At 37.9% G+C, this 19,096-nt stretch overlaps 1 protein-coding gene across 4 annotated transcripts in view; it reads right to left on the reverse strand.

Annotated features, from left to right (window-relative positions):
* Positions 1–632: 632 nt before the first annotated feature.
* CD47 (CD47 molecule) overlaps positions 633–19,096 on the reverse strand; it is a 53,005-nt gene continuing 34,541 nt past the window's right edge. The window contains exons 4-11 of one of the 4 annotated variants that reach the window (XM_053918338.2): positions 17,817–17,924; positions 16,566–16,658; positions 15,423–15,521; positions 13,935–14,027; positions 8,412–8,443; positions 7,037–7,061; positions 6,382–6,414; positions 633–4,485 (exon numbers count right to left, since the gene is read on the reverse strand). In XM_053918338.2, coding sequence (XP_053774313.1) covers positions 4,481–4,485; positions 6,382–6,414; positions 7,037–7,061; positions 8,412–8,443; positions 13,935–14,027; positions 15,423–15,521; positions 16,566–16,658; positions 17,817–17,924 — 488 coding nt within the window. In that variant the 3' untranslated portion in view covers positions 633–4,480. Of the gene's footprint in view, positions 4,486–6,381; positions 6,415–7,036; positions 7,062–8,411; positions 8,444–12,019; positions 12,064–13,934; positions 14,028–15,422; positions 15,522–16,565; positions 16,659–17,816; positions 17,925–19,096 lie in introns of those variants that run through there. The other 3 variants (XM_053918339.2, XM_053918341.2, XM_053918342.2) reach the window with 3 other exon arrangements.

Below are 19,096 nucleotides of genomic sequence, written 5' to 3' on the forward strand. Positions count from 1 at the left end.
TTATAGTCAGCCCTTTGTCCTCACATGAAATCTGGGAAGGCAGGCAACGAGGAGGAGGGGACAGCTGAAGGGGGTGAGACACTGGGTCCTTCTGACACTGTTTTGGGTCTAGAATCCAGTCATATGTCTGAATTTTCAGTTAGGTTAGTCAATAAATCCCATTTTTCTTAGGTTTAGGTTTTCTTTCATTTGCAATCAAAATAGTCCAATTGATAACCAACGAAAATGGAGAATCATTTAAATTTAATTGGAAGAGGCCTATCTCATTCTACAGATGAGGAGGGACACTGAGACGCAGGTGGGTGGCTTATCTTACCTGCCGAGGTCTTCTGCTAGTAAGTAGCGTAGCCGGGACTAGAGCCCAGGCCTCTTACTTTCTCACGCGATATCTGCACTACACAGTGGGAAAAATTAACACACAGGACTTGTTTAAAACTTTTAATTAAAACTGTGCTCCAGTCAAAAGTTTACTTACTGTACATTTTACCTTAAAAAAGAATGTATATATTAATATTTTAAGTCATCCTTTTCGTTGTTACCTAGGATAGAAACTTGAAAGTACAGTGACAGACAAAACTTCTCAGAGATGTGCTGTGGTCTGCTGTAGTAGCAATAGAAATAGCCCAACAAAATAGCTTAAAATGTTTTATTAAGTATATGTAATATTACAGGGTAATATTTACAAAGTTATGTTTTTTAAATAAAAAATTACCTTGGCAAAGATTGCAGATATTCAAAGCTTCAACAGTGATAAATTGATTTAATACATATCTAAAAAAAAAAAAACCCTTTAACGGTAACACAGCTGTAAAACAACTTTGGTCTTTAAATCACTGCAAAATGGCTACCAACAAACGGCACACCCTTAACTGCTGCGGAGGGGAGCCGCCGCAGAGGAGCCCGCACGCAGCAGCGCCGGCGTTCTCTTCCCTTAGAATGGTCAATGGATAGTCATCTGGTGTGGGATATAAGTTTCAACAATGGCTTTTTGTAAATAATTCTCCATTTAATAAGAACAAAAATGTTTCACTCTCTCATCTACCCTGATAACAACATGTCTAAGATTCCACTGATGTTGCCTTACAGAGAAGCGTATTACAAATGCTCTCTTTTTTTTTCAAAGGGCTGAATTTTGGAAAAACTGGTCTTAAATGATAAGAGCTGTCAAAAACCAAAGGCAAGAACACTGCCTGTTCACTGCTCATCTCTTGAAAGTTACCTGGACTATTCCTATTAGCCACGGAAAATGACTGGACGAAGGACCCCAGCGGCTGACGGCAGTTAAGTGATTTTGAAAACGTGACACATGTAAAACTGTTTCTGAACATCCTCTCCATCAAATAAAACACAATGAGAAGATAAGGGTTGCCCAACAATTTCTCCAGTTTCCAAGGACAGGTAAACAAAGGGGTATGTATTTCCATACATAACACCACAGATGTCGATTTTCGAACACTTGTTTCAGGACAAGAGAAATCTCGACAGTGATACAGAGTGTAATTCTCACTAATGACATGGAAGTGTAAACTTATCACTTTTGAGCTTTATTAGTCAAACCACAATGTGGTCACTTACTAAACTGACTACAGCATCCTGAAAAAAGCAATGTTCCTAATTATGGGACAGCCTCATTATTTTCATTCTGACATCCCCAGAAATTTAAACAGAATAAAGCTGGAGTTTCCAGATGAAAAATCATCACCTTTGAAGGTTTTCAGAGCATGTGAAATTTGTCAGAAAAGAAAACTCTCTAGCTCACCCTATTAAAAATAATGGAAAATCTACAGACAGCTAATGCAATCGTCAAACATATACTGAACATCTAATGTAGGCAAAATACTGCAGGAAGAGAAAGGAAGACAAACCGACAGAGCTAAGCAGAGACACATGAAGTACTGGGAAAGGTAAGTGAGGATGAAAGAGGCAGGTAGGCAGATGGGGACCGACTGCAAAGGGGAGCCCGTAGGGAAGGCAGGGCTGCAGGATGATGTTTAGAGGCAGAGGGAAAATTTGATTTGGCCAGAAAGGTTGAAAAGGTTGTTGCGAAAATGACAAATGGCATCACTCTGAGGACATACAATAAATAAAACTGAACAAAAGAGTCAAGGGCAAAAATTGCATCAGTGAGTAAAAATCAGATTATGGGAGGAACACATATATGATGCCCAAAACATTGTTAGCAATTTTCATTCGGTGTGACAGAAAATTGGGAGCCATTACAAGTCTGAGAATGAACTGGCCCAATGATGCCCAGGCAAGAGGGTTGCTGCTGCTCTGGTCCCTTTTCCAGGGCAGCTGACAACCAGTAAGAGCAAGAGTTGATTTCATCTGGCCTTTCTCCTGCTACCTCGCTGTGTGGTCTCGGGCAGTGAGTGCCTCAAAGGATGGGCAGCATCAAAGAGAACATGAAGGACGGGTAAGTCCCAAGACTGAGCCCCCAATAAAGGAGAGTTTACTACGTATTAAAAGGTACGATGTTAGTTTATTAAAAAGTTTATTAGAAACATTTTCATACCTGACTTTTTCTTAAGAGAGAATAGGAATTTGGATCTTTTTTAAAAGTCCATCGGCTTTTTTCCTCCTTTCATCAAAATTGATTTCTAAAGTAACAAATGATATTACTAAAATACAAATATTTTCAGAAGAAAAAAGAGCAGCAGGAGCCATGAGATCTGTATAAAGGAATACAGCTCCCTCTACATATGATAATATTTTGGACAGGAACACAATTAGGGGAAAATTATTTTTGTCATCATTTTGTTCGAGAAGAGCTGTCTTCATAGTGTGTTCAGTTTTCTGAGAGGCATCAGCAGGTCATAAGTTGTGGTTTGCCATGGGCAAACCACTTGGTCCCAACATGAAAAATGACAATTAATTTGGCATAAAAGAGGCACATGGGGACATTTAGTGGACTAAGAAATAACTATTTGTAACACAACTACGAATATGAATGTCTTATTATTACACAAACAGGAAGAATCACTAGTATTTTTAGACAGTATTGGTGAGCAGTCAAAAGGCTTGGCAAATTACCCAGAAGTTTTGAAAGTTTTAAGGGATCAAATATTTGCATCAAATATAATCCCACCCGACAAAGATGTTTGTTTTTCAATGTTTTGCTAAGAGCATGAATTAGCATTTGCTCTCCTGCAGGTACCCCACCGCTGTCCACACGGAAGACACATGTGCCTACCTCATACATGTGCACAGAGAAACACACACCCACAAAGGAGGAAACGAGTGCTAATAATCTAAAAGTACTCCAGGCAATCACAACTGTCAGAATGTTAATTTTCTTCTAACGGGGTAGAAAACGTGGGGGTTTTGTTTTCTTTTTCAATCTTAGCGTCAGGGGAACACGAGGCAGGACTGCAGGAGGAAGATGATGAGTGTTTATCATGCAACGGAGATACAACAGCAAGAAAACCACCCTTTCGAGGGCTGGCCCATGGGCCTGACAGTGACACACAGTATGTTGCCATGCAGGAGACACATAGTTAAAACCTCAATCTTGGTTTTTCATGCCCCAGATCAGAAAAGAAGTGAAGAAACACCGTAGATTGTGCCTTCGAATCCGAGGAAGGGAGTACATATGTTACAACCATCGCTATTTTTGCTGACAAGTGTGAACATAATTCTCTGAGAACAAGTCTGGCTCCTTTCTGCAATGATGCTATCATGTCTCTGGACCATGTTCAAAGAGGAGAAAAGGTGCTACAGCTTGTACAGCAGAAGCAAACAACAGGAGGACAGGACAGGGTTTAAAGGGTTGTGTGAATAAAAGAAAAAGACATCCATCAATAAAACTACCCTAAATCTGGAAAGGATCCGTTACACTGTACGTTGAAGGAAGAATATGCGAATGGCAACCCCCAAGAATGAAGAGCATAATCTCCATCAATAGCACATTTCACGACAGCAGCGCACAAAATGCTTCCAGCCCAATTCCTGTCTGGACTTAATTTGCTATTCCCTTGATCCAGAAGCGGCAGACACATTATTCAGCTAACACCGTAACTGCCAATGCGGCTACAAACCTGAGTTTGCTGAAGTCTGATGGAAGCCCCTGTTTTTCAGCAATATCTCTGGGTAACGACAAGGTTAATGCCAGGTAATTCTCAAGTTGAACCAATTTAAACTGGTGACCTAGAGTCAAAAGGTCCTAGGATCTGAAAGTCATCATTCTTGGAAGTTGCCCACTCTACTTTTGCCCCTAATTGAAGAAAAATAAAAATAAAAAATTGGATCTCAATTGGGCACACGACACATCATAATTCTTTTATTAACTAAATCACAAATGCTTTGTTGAATAAAAACTTAACTGGAATAACCATTTAAAAGTCAATGATTTACTTTTTCTTAAAGATGAGAGTCATCTTGTCTTGTAGAGTGAGCGAATCAAGGCCGTGGTGCTTAAACACAAGTGCATTCTTTTCATATCTTACTACTCGCCAAATCTGAGTCCATCACTTCAATTCAGCTACTCTGAAAAATTGAAAAATGAACATTTAATTACTATTTGTGTCTCTGTTCTATGCATTAACAAGTTGATGTAGCTTAAAGATTTGGAGTTGTTTGAGGTATATGGTATCTAAAAATAAAGACAAGGTATTTAATCTTAGATTTGCAAAGGTCACAGATATAAGGCAGGCAAACCGTTAGCCTTTTTGGTCACAGTAAGGAAAAGGGCAATGCCAAATGAAAATAAAGATCAACCAAGTCTGGTCATTTCCATTTGCTGGATTAGCAGAGGAGAAGCCAAGAGGTGTTAATTTTTCAAAGCAGAGGATATCGCTCGTAGATTAATATGCCGTCACATTCACTTTAAGTCTACATCATTCATTTAACGTAAGTGAAATAAACATGGGATCAGGCGTGAGCGAAAGAGGACGTGGCACCGTGACCCCCAGGAGGGTACTTTGAGCCCCGCCCACTGGCGAGGCAGCCACGCTGTGAGCACCGAGCAGTTAGTTGTCAGCTGGAAAACCCCACCAGACAGACATTTAAAAATAACCGGCAAATTCTGAACAGCTAAATATTAGTAAAATTAAAGACATTTCAAAGGTCATGATAGATTTTACATGTTATGAACGAACAGACACTGCTGTATCTCCTGATACAGTCGATCAAAAACAGTTACATCTTAAGGGAACTTAACAAAGGAAGAGGCACTCAAGGTTCTTATACTGATTTTCTGACAATAGAGAAAAAGACACCAGGTTCTCTATACCACTACAGAAGAATGACTCCACAGCAGAAGAAGGAAAGAACACAATAAAACTTAAAAACAGAATACCAGAATAAAAACATGAACAAACCACGGTGCAGTTGTAGGCCCCAGTCCTTTTTTAAATACCATTTAATTTATTCCTGCAAACTACGATTTTTTGGAGGGCCGTGGTTCGCATAGTAAAACATGCATTTGTAATAAAGGCTGTGACACACACCTACGCTAGTGGGGTCACGCTGTGCGTCCTTGTGGAACGCAGCCTTGACACTGTTTTAGACTCAACCCACCAACCCACAATCAGTGTCCTTTTTCTCTTCCGCAAACGTTAACTGTACTCAGGGGAGTACAGCTTCTCGAGTTCAGTGCTGCACTTTGCTACAGAGGTGAGCAGGTAGGTCACAGACTTTAAAACAGTAAAATGGAAAGTGAACTGTGTACATGATCAAGGCATGATTGCAAACACTACAGGTATGAAGAAGTCTTTGATAAGATAAAAACAGAACTGATGTACCGTAGCATGTTCAGGTAAAATTAAAAACGAACACTTACAGTATTCAATATCTCTGACTTCTTTAAGAACAAATATATGTCTTTGAAATACTTAATAAAAACTTTAAGTTGTTAGCCCAGAGTTCCCCCAAAGAAGCAAAAGCTGGAGTGATTAAACATTTTTCTCTCTGTCTCTTTAAATCTTCTCCCAAAAGGTTAGACCCAAGTTCCTTTGTGGAAAAGCAGAGATATTAAGCTTCCATGGATTATATAAAACAAAATCACCAACACAAGCACAAAAGAAACTCTGTCAAGATTATAAAGATTTGTGTCAGGTTATCTGTGTCATATAGAAACTGGTGATTTTTAAATGTAACTTTTACATCTGGTGATTTTAAAGTTACAGTCACCAGACACTGCAACTAAAGTACGGTTTTGAAAAAGCGGTAATTTCTCTTTGCTGTGCACCCTACAGCTTTTACATCACTGTTTTTGCAATTTCAACAGAGCAGATTTAAGTTTTGTAAATCAAGAAATGTAAACCTTTATGATTTGACAGTGTTCCTTTTATTTAAAAAGCCGTGTTTTCAAGAAGCCATTTTATTTCTTTTCAATGGCCGTATTTTAAGCAGTCTACAATTGTAGGTGCATTTTACACTTACCATCATTCATCATTCCCTTTGATTCTTTAAATGCTAAGAATTAGTAACAAGCCAAACAAGCAATTAGTAAGGTTCCACAATTAAAAATCATTTGTAAATAAACAAATATGCAGTAATATCATGCCAACTATTCCACAGCTGTAAATCCAAGTTGATTGTAAGGCATCTGATTACAATGCCTTTCTGTGGATCATGCCCAGAGCCCCCACCACGGAAATACAGTCAGTTGAGAATATAGATCTAGATTTAGGGAGAAAGAATGTGAAATGTTTTGGCCTCACTCCATGGTGATGGACTGTATCATTCTAAATTTATAAATCTGAAATAAAAATGAATGGAGACTTTTCTGTACTGGGGTGCTACACTTCATCATGGCCAATATAAAAAGGCAGGAGCCCCCTCGCCAGACCTCACCTGACCAATGCACACAGCTACTTGGGAGGCACAGAACAGTGCGTTCTCCTCAGAGGCGAGAACATTACAAAAGCAATACTGCTAATTGTTGATTAATAATCAGAAAAGAGAGGCCAAGGCAAGGAAAAAAACTAGATTCTTCCCAAGACACACACAGAATATTCTAACTGATTTGGGGACCAGTTCAAATTATGATCGGGTAACAGATGAAGAAAAATATATGTTTGTAATAACCACATACCATTAAGGGGTTCCTCTACAGCTTTCTGGAAAATATTTAAAATATATTTATATAAAAATAGAATATATTTCATGTCCTTCATCCTGAAATTTACATAAGCTAACATTTAAACTACAGTAACCAGTGAACCCTTTAGTCCAAAAACAAGGCACTGAAGGTTAAACACGAAGCTTGCCAAGTCTCACCAACAGTTTAATAATAACTGTACTGTTCCCTTAACATTCATTTCCTATGCAAAATTTCCCACTCCACCCAGCCTCTCTCAATTCAAGAAATCTTAACTCCTCAAAAAAAATTATTAAAGTTCAAAATAAACAGCAATGTAAGTAATGCAGTTAAACAAGAAACAAGAGCAAAACAATCATTTTTAAGTCATGCAAATTAAATTCAGTGACAGGGAGAGAGGATGTGTTAGGATTTACAGGTCTGTTGGCCGGATTATCTCTAACAGAGGCACGTGGAAACTGCTGTGTGTTTGTGACCCATGCAGCCACGCACCAATCTCTTCAGAGCAAATACCAGTGGCAGCCACACCCCTTCTCTCCCTTGCCTTTCAGGTTTGTCGGTTGAGGCTTGTCAGAGTTAGGAGCATATGTAATCTCTATTTGCTGCCACACACACTTTTGGCATTCCAAATACAGCTATCGTTAAATCCTTTATAGGAAGATGAGTACAGCATAGTACTTTCCAGGTTTTATTTGCATAAAGTAGCTCTTGCGCCCTTCACCACAACCAATTTCTACGTATAAAAGTTCTTTTTTAACCCCCTCATTTATTGCTCTCAGTTTATCTCCTAAATTTACTCCTTTTGTTGGAATTTTCTCAAGTAGCTTAATAATGTATCCAAGATACAGTGAAAACTACAATACAGTTTAGAGGAAGAAAAATGCGTATAAAATGAGGCAAGGTGGGAAATAAATCATAATTCAGAATAGGTATTTTAAAGCAATGTTCACATTTATTTTATAGATTATTTTAATAAAATCAACTTAACATAAACCCCTCCCTCACTTGAAGCCTGAGTACTGTTTTGTATACGCACATAGAATACATCCAACAGGCGAGGCACTATGCTGGAATCAGCTTTCCTTCAGCAGAGATAGGGACCCTTATTCTCACACACAAACTTCCCAGTTCTGGCGATGAGAAGCTAGCATAACCTTAAGGAATCATTTAGTCTATCCCATTGCTACTAAATGACCAAACATTTAAAAGTAGAATTAGACCTATTTACGCAAAGGTCATGAAATGACTTCAATGTTTTCTCTATTGGATGTTACACTAAACAGCAAAAGGGTTCAGTATCTCAATCATCTTCCCTCAGTTTAAATCATCAAGTAATCAGACCCAATTCACTTAAGAAATTTTAACTTACCCTAGGAGGTTGTATAGTCCTCTGATCAGAAGCTGGTAAAATTAAAAAATAAGAAAATAAACGGAATAAATGAAAGCAATTAAAACAATGCAATGCACTGTTTAGTTTTAAAATAAAATGTTCAGGCTGAAACTAGAGGTGCCACAAAGTCCATTGAAAGAGTTCCAGTTTTGACAGTCTATTAAAAAATACAGAACATCCCTGATTATATGAACCGATAGAATAAAATGATACAAATAATGCACCTCCATCAAATACTAAACATACACATTCACTCATTTGCACATGCCATAACTTCCCCCGCTCCATGGCGGAGAAAGGCTGTCATCCACTCACACCACTGTCGACTCTGTGTCCCTCCCTAATAAGTAGACAGAATGTGACAATGACCAGTCTCTGCCTCTATTCCACCTCCCACCGCTCACTGCTCTTGTTCCTTGAAGCCTAGTCTTCTTTTTAATTTCTTTCATCTTTCAAGTTTCCAAAGCTCCAGATAGCTACAATGAAAGAAAATATTCAGATCCCTCCGAGTTTAAAGAATTATTCTAGACAGGTAGTTTTAGCTGCAATCAGGCCCTTCTCTATGTGTTCCTTCTTAGCTTACCCTTCACTGCTTCGGAATGGATTGACTGGTTCATGAAGATGAAGGAATACAGGGTATGAAGAAAGTGACGAAAGGAAAAAGAATTGCTCTACTTGCGTAGAGAAGAGAATGCTTTCTTACAAAAATCTAGTGACGAGGACCCAGAGCAGCGAAAACCAGTCCTAAGTACAGAGTCAGAGTCACAAAAGCAGCAACGAGCAACAGCAAATGACTCTCAGAGGGTGACGCTACTGGTGAGTGAGTTCCGCTGCTCTCCAAATGGGATGACGGCACTGGGTTTGCGTATTAGCAGACTGAGGCAGGCCCCCAGAACTGCTCTAGTTTTCTGTTACTTTTTTACTATCCCTCCATACCCACTTTAGGAAGCTCCCAAAGCTGATGGGAAATGGGGGTGAGTGAGAACCGACCCAAGGGCAGCCACCCCACAGGCGAACCAGAAGCTGCCAAGCCTCTGAAACAGGGAAAATGGCGACTGACTGGCCTGGAAAGTTTCTTCATCCTGAGGAAATCTGAAGGGGAGAAACAGAATGATGACTAGAAAGTTGCTGATGGTAAAGGAAGGTGATATGGAAAGTAAGCGAGGAGAAGCTCAAAGCTTAGAGCTCTAGGTAAGAAAAGCTCGCAGTGAGAAGACATAAATTGGATGCAAGGTAAGGACATAAAAAGAGAGGACGGACTAGCTGGGTAGTAGGAGAAGAACCACAGAGGGAGGAACTAAGGAACTGTAGACAGGGGAGGGGTTCACCGACTCTCGTTCCTCAGAGGGCAACAGGACGACCCAGACCTTTGAGGACTTCCAATCCCCAAACTACCTACTGTTCCACTCTCTGAGAGGCCCACTTATGTATGAGGGGGACCCAAAAAACCCCGGGATTATCTTCTGGAAGGCGGGCTCCTTGTAGTACAGGCTTCCCCATCTAGGTGAGTGTTCTGGGAACCCGTTAGCGTCATGTACCAGCTGGCGTTGTTGTGAAAGCCTGCGTTTGGCTTCGGTGAAATTGTTTTGAAGACTCTTTCAAGCCGTTTGCCCATTTCATGAAGGTGATTTACCAGTGCACCTGCCTACCCCGCGCTGAGTGTTCAGCAGTTTCTGACCAAAAAGGGCATGACCCTCATGCCCCACCCTACCTATTTACCCGATCTTGCCTTGAGGAACTCTTTTTTTTGTTTCCCCAATGTAAAAAGCCCTCAGAGGGAAAAGTTTCACCAATGCGGAAGAAGTGAAACGAAAAATGGCAGAAGCACTAAAAGGCATCAAAATCGATGGGTTCAAAAACTGTTTTGAGCAGTGGAAAAAACATCTCAATATGTGTATTGCAGCTAATGGAGAGTACTTTGAAAGTGACTGAACTTTAAACATGCCAGAATAAATACATAATTTTTAATATAAATTCTGGGTGTTTTGGGTCCCCCCTCATATCTGCTCTCATGAGATTCCCATCTCTGTTACTATCATGTGTGGCTTTAAAGTAAAGCTCCCTTAATTGGAAGCACATGGAGAGTGGTTTGGTCCTTGCAACCAAAGAAGAAGAAAGCTTCTTTTTAAAGCACTATGGAGTGAAGTGGGTTTGGGAATATGAGTGAATTCACACTTAGTGAACTTCCAAATAAACCAGGCCAAATTACAGAACTGTATTAGGCACTATGATGACTGTTACATGTATATATAGCTCACTCCAACTAAGCCAAGCCCTCCCTCTATGTTCTACCCAGGAATCAGAGAACCGAACAGCCCTGGAAACTACTGACTGGCAATGTGAAGAGTCAGAGGTAAGATTTTAGAGTTATATTTTTGAGCTCAGAAATTTATTCATCAGAATTAGTACTAAGAACTAACTGTCAAGTAGCTCCTTTTCTATCCTAATGACTTGTAAAGAGTAGTTTGCGAGTTCCCATTCTCAGGCACAGGAATATCACATCTAGCTAGCCAATTCTGGAAAAGATCTATAAAGAGCAGTGATTCAAAGGGACACAGATCAGCTGTGATCCCTTTAATACTATATAATCAACCAGTGCAGAAGTTAATTTCACTTGACTTAATCCTCTCCAATAAGCATATGACCTATGTAACAAAAGAATGATTGTGATTTATCTGCTGCCACTGTGGGCCTAAGGCATCGGCAGCCATAGCTACGTAGTTTTAAAACTTCGAAGCCTTGAGCATTTCATATGAGCTCACTTGCAATGTTTCTTGATTTGTTCTTCTCTCCCTGAAAGGCCTGACACATGCCATAAATCTATTAATATTCTTAGATTTTGACCTTTCAGAAATACTTTTTTCTATTGATACCAAGTGCACCTCTCCTCAACAATGGGGGGGAAATATCACTAATTTATATATATATTCCATGTCACTCTAATATATTTGAGATGTGGTAAATATGGTTTCTGACTGCTAGTAGGTTGATTTGTATCAAAATATGATTATATGTACTTATGTTCGTAACGTCTTTAAAAATTAAAAAGTATATAAACACCCTATGTAAATAGCAAGGCTAACTTTATCGTGTTTAGTTAGTTCCTTTTAACTTTCTATATGCTCTCCCATTGTTATTGTCCCCAGACCCTAATTTCCTTTCATAAAATTTAAGTGCTTCCATTAAAAAGATATCTAACATAATTAAAAGACCAGAAAAAATGAAAGTTAAAATCTTACTCTTTAAAGTAACAAGTAAGGCCACAAATTTAAACTTGGAAATAATGAAAATGATAAAAGTTAAACCTCTCATTGGGACACTAATTTAATCTTAAAAAATAGCTTGGATTTTTCAAAAAACTATCTGAGGATTTTACTGCATTTAAGTTGAGACACATTCATTAGGCTTTTCCAAAGCAGAGCATCTGCAAAGAGTAAAAGTTATTTTGGAAACATTTATAATTTTACTTCCTGATTCGAATGCTCAAATTTGCAACCTTAATGTTACATACAATCAGATTTATAGATTACGTAAGAAAAACACGATTCTCCCAGTACAGTATCCAGAGAGCAACTTTCCTGTACCTTTTCTCTTCTCGCCCTTCAACTGAGGGAAGGTGTGCCTCTGAACTCTAGTATCAGACAAGTTGATTTGAAAAGTTAATTTAGATTATCCTCATCATGTCAATAAAATTGGACTAAATTCTTAACTTACTATATGGTATATTTATATGTTAAACTATGATAAAAAATAACCGGGGGACATTTTCATCATTTCACTTTCACTTTGATTTTAACGTGAGAACAGTACGTCTGTAACGACACTGGTTTCACAGGCTTCTGAGGGATGCGGGCAATGGAGGAGGGGAGAGCAAGGTCAAGCGGGCGGCAGCGAGACAATGCCTATCTCCACTTGAGTCAGCATCTCCACACCTACTGGCGACTGTACTGAACATCATTCTTTGTTACACGGGGAAGGCATGGCGGAGCATGGCGATGAAAGGGACAGCAAGCCGGATAATGAGGGGGAAAAAGAAAAAAGATCTGACCACCAGTCAGGGACACCTAATACTACATAATGTCATATGGATACTGTAGCTCACATACTGTTCTCAGGTACTCATAGGGATTGACATACCAGCGGTGTCATTTTCAAGAACCAGGCAAATGGTGATTGGACAAATCAACAAAAACAGAGTATGTATCAACATTCACGGTGTGATGCTCACAATAGCTACCCAATAAATGCCGCTCTGCTTTAGAAGTCTTAAATGTGTCTTAGGACTTAGGCGGCATGAACTCAGAAAATTTCATTGACGAAAAAACTATGACTTTATGAGCACATAGACTAAAATAGGTACATTTAAGTATTGTATTTTAATTATTTAATAAGCATTAATTAAAGGGAAACAAAGAATATGTAACAGAACTGAATTCAATGATCAGCCAGCAAAAGCTGAAGTTCAAAAATAAAGATAGAATTTCTTTGAAAGTACTGTGCAAGTCATATGGAACATTATTTGACTATGTGGAGTTGTTAAATGCAAAGATTATTTGAATTTAACAATTCAAGGTTTGTACAAATTTTTAGAAACACATACAGTAAAGTTCACTTAAAGCAAAGCAGAAAGACTGTTTTTTTTACTCCATTAGTTTGTAACTTTTGATTATTTTGCTAGAAGTTTAAGAGTTTGCTTTACTTCATAAACTTAAAAAAGTTTTTTTTAAGGGATACTAATATAAACCAGATTGTAGGAAACATCTTTAGGCACTAATGAAAGCAGTTATCTCTATATATGTATTAAAAATAATTTATACAGAAAGCTGTCAAATGATAATTGGCAGATTAAATACAGTTTAGAAACAATAAGCTAATTCCACATTTAGTAACAATTGACTTTAAAAGTAATAAAAGCCTAAATTTTAAAATTCATATTTTAAAGTCAAGTATCAGAGGACACTGCTCTTTAATTAGCAAAAGTGACAGATTCAGAATTTCAATTCCTGCCCGCTTATGGGTGTCAAGGTCTGTAAACAACGTGCAAGAAGAGTAAATGACAAACAGATCTCCGGGAGAGCTCTCTCATAAAACAACGGGCTGACTAAAACCCTTTCCTATTTATGAAAATGAATCCTCAACCAGGTCTCCTTTTCCATCGTATAAAAGGGTTTATACATTCTAAAACATAAAGCCGTTTTCTTTTACAATAGTCTATAAACTAAACTTTTCATTAATTCATACGATTTCTACCCTCTTTCCTGAGTTACCAATACATTTCTTTGATCCTAACGTAAGAACCAACCAAAAAGCATTTTCCTAGTTACAAAGGGTGGGGTAAAAGGAGGTTTACAGTTGTTCATATGGAAAATAATAAAATAGCTAGTAAATCATAATACAAGAATAAACTCTGTATTTCATGTACTCACAACTGTAAACCTACTTTTGCCTCACCCTGTATATCTGAAATCTTAACATAGACTAACAAAAATAAACTTAACTTACCATTAAATTTCATATAAACTAGTCCAAGTAACTCTGCTAAAGCTACAACACTCAAACCTGAAATCAGAAGAGGGCCATGCACTGGGGAACACGCTGTAAAACAAATAAAATCTTACATTAGAAATTCACATGAAATAACTGAACTTCTTAAAAGAAACAATAAAAGTAATAATATCAAGTTTTAAGGAAAATAGTTATTTTTATTATTATCAAGAAACAAAATTTACCTACATATGTTCATCCATTCTTCACTCAGTGAAATGACTTCAATTTTATTTTTTAAGTGACTCATTTTATTTTTTATTAAAATAAAAAACTCGTTGTTTGCATAATGTGCACCTTATATCAGGACTAATGGAAGACAGTCTGTAAAGCCTAAGCCTCCAGCCATGTGAAGCCTGGTTATTTTAAAAGCTCTCCCACGATTCTAAGCAGTTTGGCGGCAAGAACAATGAGCCCATAAGCCATAAATAGCCAATGTGGAAAGCACTGATCTCAGTGGGGGCAAAATGAGAGTTTAAAATAAAAGCTCACAACGCTCAATACTGACAAGAATGTAGAGCAACAGAAATGTTCATTTCTTGCTGGTAGGAAAACAAAATGGTAGAGCCCCTTTGGAAGACAGGTGGATAATTTGTTGCAAAACTAAATATACTCTTAACATACAATCTAGCAATTGCATTCTGTAGTATCTATCCCAATGAAGTTGAAAAATTATAGCCATGCAAAACATGCACTTCTATATTGTGTGTCTAGATCTATGATTTTAGAACAAATCAACCCCTTTCCAAAGTACTGAAAGCAACCAAGATGTCCCTTAAGAGGTGAATGGATAAACAAACTATGGTCCATGCACACAATGGAATATTACTAAGTGCTAAAAGGAGGTAAGTTATCAAGCCACAGAAAGACACGGAGGAACCTTAATGCATACTAGTAAGGGGAAGAAGTCAATCTGAAAAGCCCAGACATTATATGATTCCAAGTATAAGGCATTTTGGAAAATGTAAAACTATGGAGGCAGTAGAAAGATCAATGGCTGCCAGGGTTTTCAGGATGGAGAGGATGAACAGGCAGAGCACAGAGGATTTTTAGGGCAGTTAAACTTTTCTGTATGACATTCTATGACCATGATCCATGTCATTACACACTTACAAAAATCACAGAACATACAACACCAGAGTAGACCCTAATAAAAAACTGTATAGACTTTGGGTGATAATGGCGTGTCAACATTGGTTCAACACACTGTAACGCGTGCACCACTCTGGTGGGGGATGTTGATCATGGAGGCTGTGAGTACATGGGGTACAGAGGAACTCTCTGTATTTTCCATTCAATTTCGCTGTGAACCTCAAATGCTCTAAAAATAAAATCTATTCAAAAAAAGAATACAAAAAACAAAGAAAAAAAAAAAGAGAGAGTTCTGTCCAAGAGAAAGTCCTAGTAAGAAGAGAAATTGGGACTAGAGAAGAATGTGATCCTTACCTGAGACACAAAGGCTTAGTCCAACTACAGAGAGCACAAAGCCCAGCAACTGAATGACCAGTATGGCAATGCTGGAGGAGGACAGCCCAACAGCTGGACCTTTGAGGAAAAAGCATGTTGAGAGTGTTTAAGAAGCAATCAGTTCGACTTGTATTTTGTACAATCAAGGCTAGTATCGTCTGACCAAAGACTGACTCTGGAGTTCCTTGTCAGCTGGTAGATGCTTTCCCAGTGATCTAAACCGTGACATTCCACCCAAGCAGTCAGCTCCAGATGCACACACTCAGCAGCCTTTTATTTTTGCAGTGAGCTGAGCTAGACTGGCAGTTTTCACCTAGAATCTGAGAACACTGCTGCTTTTACCACACTTGTGCATTTTATAATATGAATGGCTATTATGCAGGGCTTTGCCACACGCACACAAAATTGCTCTGATGGAGAACCATTATGCAAGCATGTCATTGTGAACACCATAGCCTCCATATTGGGTCTAGATCTGTGTTTTTATAACAAATTAGTACCTTTCAATGTACAGCAACCCAGAGAGAGACTGTAAGACCAAGAGTTAAATGTGCAAATAGAAAAAGTATAGATTCTTTGATAGTAACAAAAATATTCAGTGATCTACTCCCAAAATGTAGTGAAAACATTACCAATTATAGGTTGGAGATTATATATATTCTTTTAAAACTACAGTGTTAAGATTTTCCAATAACTAATATATATATATTTTTTTCACTCTATGATTTATAACTATAACTCTATTTTGTAGAACTAGTTTTTTTAAAAAGTGAGGCTTAGCAAAAGGAGAGAATGGGAATGTTTTACTATCTACTTATAACTTAAAAAAACTGAAATAAGAATATGAAGATAGTCATTCAGAAATTATATAGCATAATTTTTAAAATCAACTGACTTGCATTATATATATATTAAAATCATTTCTTACAAAATAATTAAACACCTTAAAAACCTAACATAACCTTAAAATTAATCCATATGGGAAAATTTCACTAAGAATAACTAGGGAGATAAACCAACTTTCATTGTATTATAAAAAACCATACAAGAATATTTTAATCAAAAATGCCATTTTTAAATGAAAAAGGTAGGCACAATCATGCTAAAACAACAAGTACTTACTTATCATAAACATAGAGTACTGAAGAAATATTAATATCACTGTAGGAACCACAATTAAACCAAGTCCACTGGCTTTCTTTGTTGAATATTCACCTGTTAATAAATGCAAATAATATTTAAAATATTTTCATACATACTTCCTACTCCACAGAAAGTCAAAGTACTTAATTTATTAAATGTTTTTATAGTAATACTACTCTTATAAACTGTAAAATGTTTAAAAATATGTGCTTCCCCCCAAACTTCACACAAAATAAGTGACTTGTTTTATTTAAAACCAAACTTAAGATATCTAAATGTCAACATCTAAGTCTCAACATGCCAAAACATTGAATTGGCTTTGCTTTCTTCTTACCTACCTTGGAGCCTCTTTTACCAATCCCTTAATCTGCTGTATTTAATCTGTCCCAAAGTCAAAATAGTTATTCTTTCTAGCTACCTTCTGAATTTATCCCCTTCCTCCCCACATCCTCACTAACTCCAGCTGCAAACAAAGCTGCCAAATTTATGTTCCTAAACATTACCCCCATACTGTATTCTGCTCAAAAAACAATGGCTTTCTACAGGCTGCACGTTAAGCCCGGCCTGTCTTTGCTGTTCTTTCCATGTGCTGCAGATCCTCAAGTCCCACCCTCCAAATGCAAACGCTGTTTCAGGTCGACTCGTTTCCCACATTTAGTCCCACATCCACGTCTCGGCCAACGAAGTTTGCCTCTGTAGTGGGCTGAGTGATGACCGTAAAGGTATGTCTACTTCCTAATCCCCAGAGCCTGTGAATATTAATTTATACAGCCAAAGAGTGAGTATTCCATTATATGGCAAAGGATATGAATAAATTTAGAATCTTGAAAGAAGGAACTTATCCTGGACTAACCAGGTGGGCCCTTAACCCAATAAATGTCTTTGGAAGAAAAAGGCAGAAAGAGATTTAACACAGAAAATTGGAGTGATGTTGCCCCAAACCAAGGAGCTGCAAAGACTGCCAGCAAACAGCAGAAACTGGAAGCGGCAAGGAATGGATCCTCCCCTAGGGTCTTGGGAGGGAGTAGTATACCCATGATGATATCTTTATTTCAGACCTAAGGTCTTCAAAACTGAGGGAACTGCTCTTGTTTTAAGACACCCAGTTTGTGGGAATTTGTTATAGCAGCCTTAGGAAACTACTATTCCACCCTCCCCCCCACCTCCACCTCCCGCAATGTTCTCAACCTCATCGATCCTGACTTCCCGCCCAGTAACTGTACATCTTACCTGGGACCAAAAGAATGGCTCCGACAACTACGAACGCAGTGAGCACTATTCCAGCAATAAATAAAAAAATGGACTTCTCCTTCGTAACACTGGAACTATACTTCAGTGCTTAAAAAAACAAAAACAAAAAGAATTCCATGAACTCAATCTCAAGAAGTGAAGGCATTTCTGCAACTTAAAAAGTACAGCAACAAACTGACAACTTCCTGTAAGTGAACAGCCCTTGAGGAACAACTCCTTCACATCACGCCAAGCCACCTCAAATTTTTCATAAGTCAACGACTAACAGTCATGACAGTATACATATGGATGCTGAATTTGTAGGTCATGCTTTTATCCCCCTACACTTTATAGATAAGTCAGTCACAGACATTACATTAGGCTTTCCCAGTTACCATTTAGAGCCAGGTAAGTCCTCGTGGGGGAAGGGGGCGTCTCTGTACACTAGAGAATGCTTCGTAGCATCCCTACCTCCCTAGAAACTACATGCCAGGAGCACCCGACGCCACCCCCGCCACGCTGTATCAATCAACAATGTCTCCAGCCAGTGTGAAATGTCCCCTGAGGAGTGAAACTGCCTCAGCTTTACAACTGGTATAGATAATGCTTAAGGGAAATAATTGACTAAGTAGTAATATTGAGAAAAAGAAAACTTTGTTCCAGCTTATATAAAATTAGTAAAGCATCTGGAAATCTAGATATTTTGTTTTTAAAAAGTAGAATAAACCACACACTGGAAATCTTGAGAGGAGGAAATGCTTAAATTGTTCAATTAAAATATTTTCTTAAAAATATACTGTAAGTACTCAACAGGACTCATTGTTATTGATTTTGGTGCTAGCTCTATTGTCAAGAATCTGGTACCTTCCTGAAAGAATAATGTTATGGATAAGCCTAATAATATTATTTCTTTTACTATATCTTCACTTTTTGAGTTTTGTTTTGGTTAATATTAAAATTAATTTTTTACAAAGAAAGTTGTTAAAAGTAACCTAAAAGCAGACGGAGTTACAGAGAGAAATAGTGCATGATTGAAATTTCATTTGGTTCCATCCACGCTATTAATCAGTATCCTGAGGGGGCAAATTTTAAAAAATGTTATATGTAGCATTAAATTCGATCCACTAAAATTACAGACACAGTATGAACAACAAATAACCCCCAAACGACCATGCCAATATCTATTTGAAAGGTTTTATAACCTAGGGTTATATGATAACCTATGGTAAGGTATTTGAGGTATAATACAGTCCCCTAAAGATTCCCAAAAATCACTACCT

The sequence above is a fragment of the Desmodus rotundus genome, chromosome 2 (genome assembly GCF_022682495.2).
Source record: "Desmodus rotundus isolate HL8 chromosome 2, HLdesRot8A.1, whole genome shotgun sequence".
NCBI classification, from domain to species: Eukaryota; Metazoa; Chordata; class Mammalia; order Chiroptera; family Phyllostomidae; genus Desmodus; species Desmodus rotundus.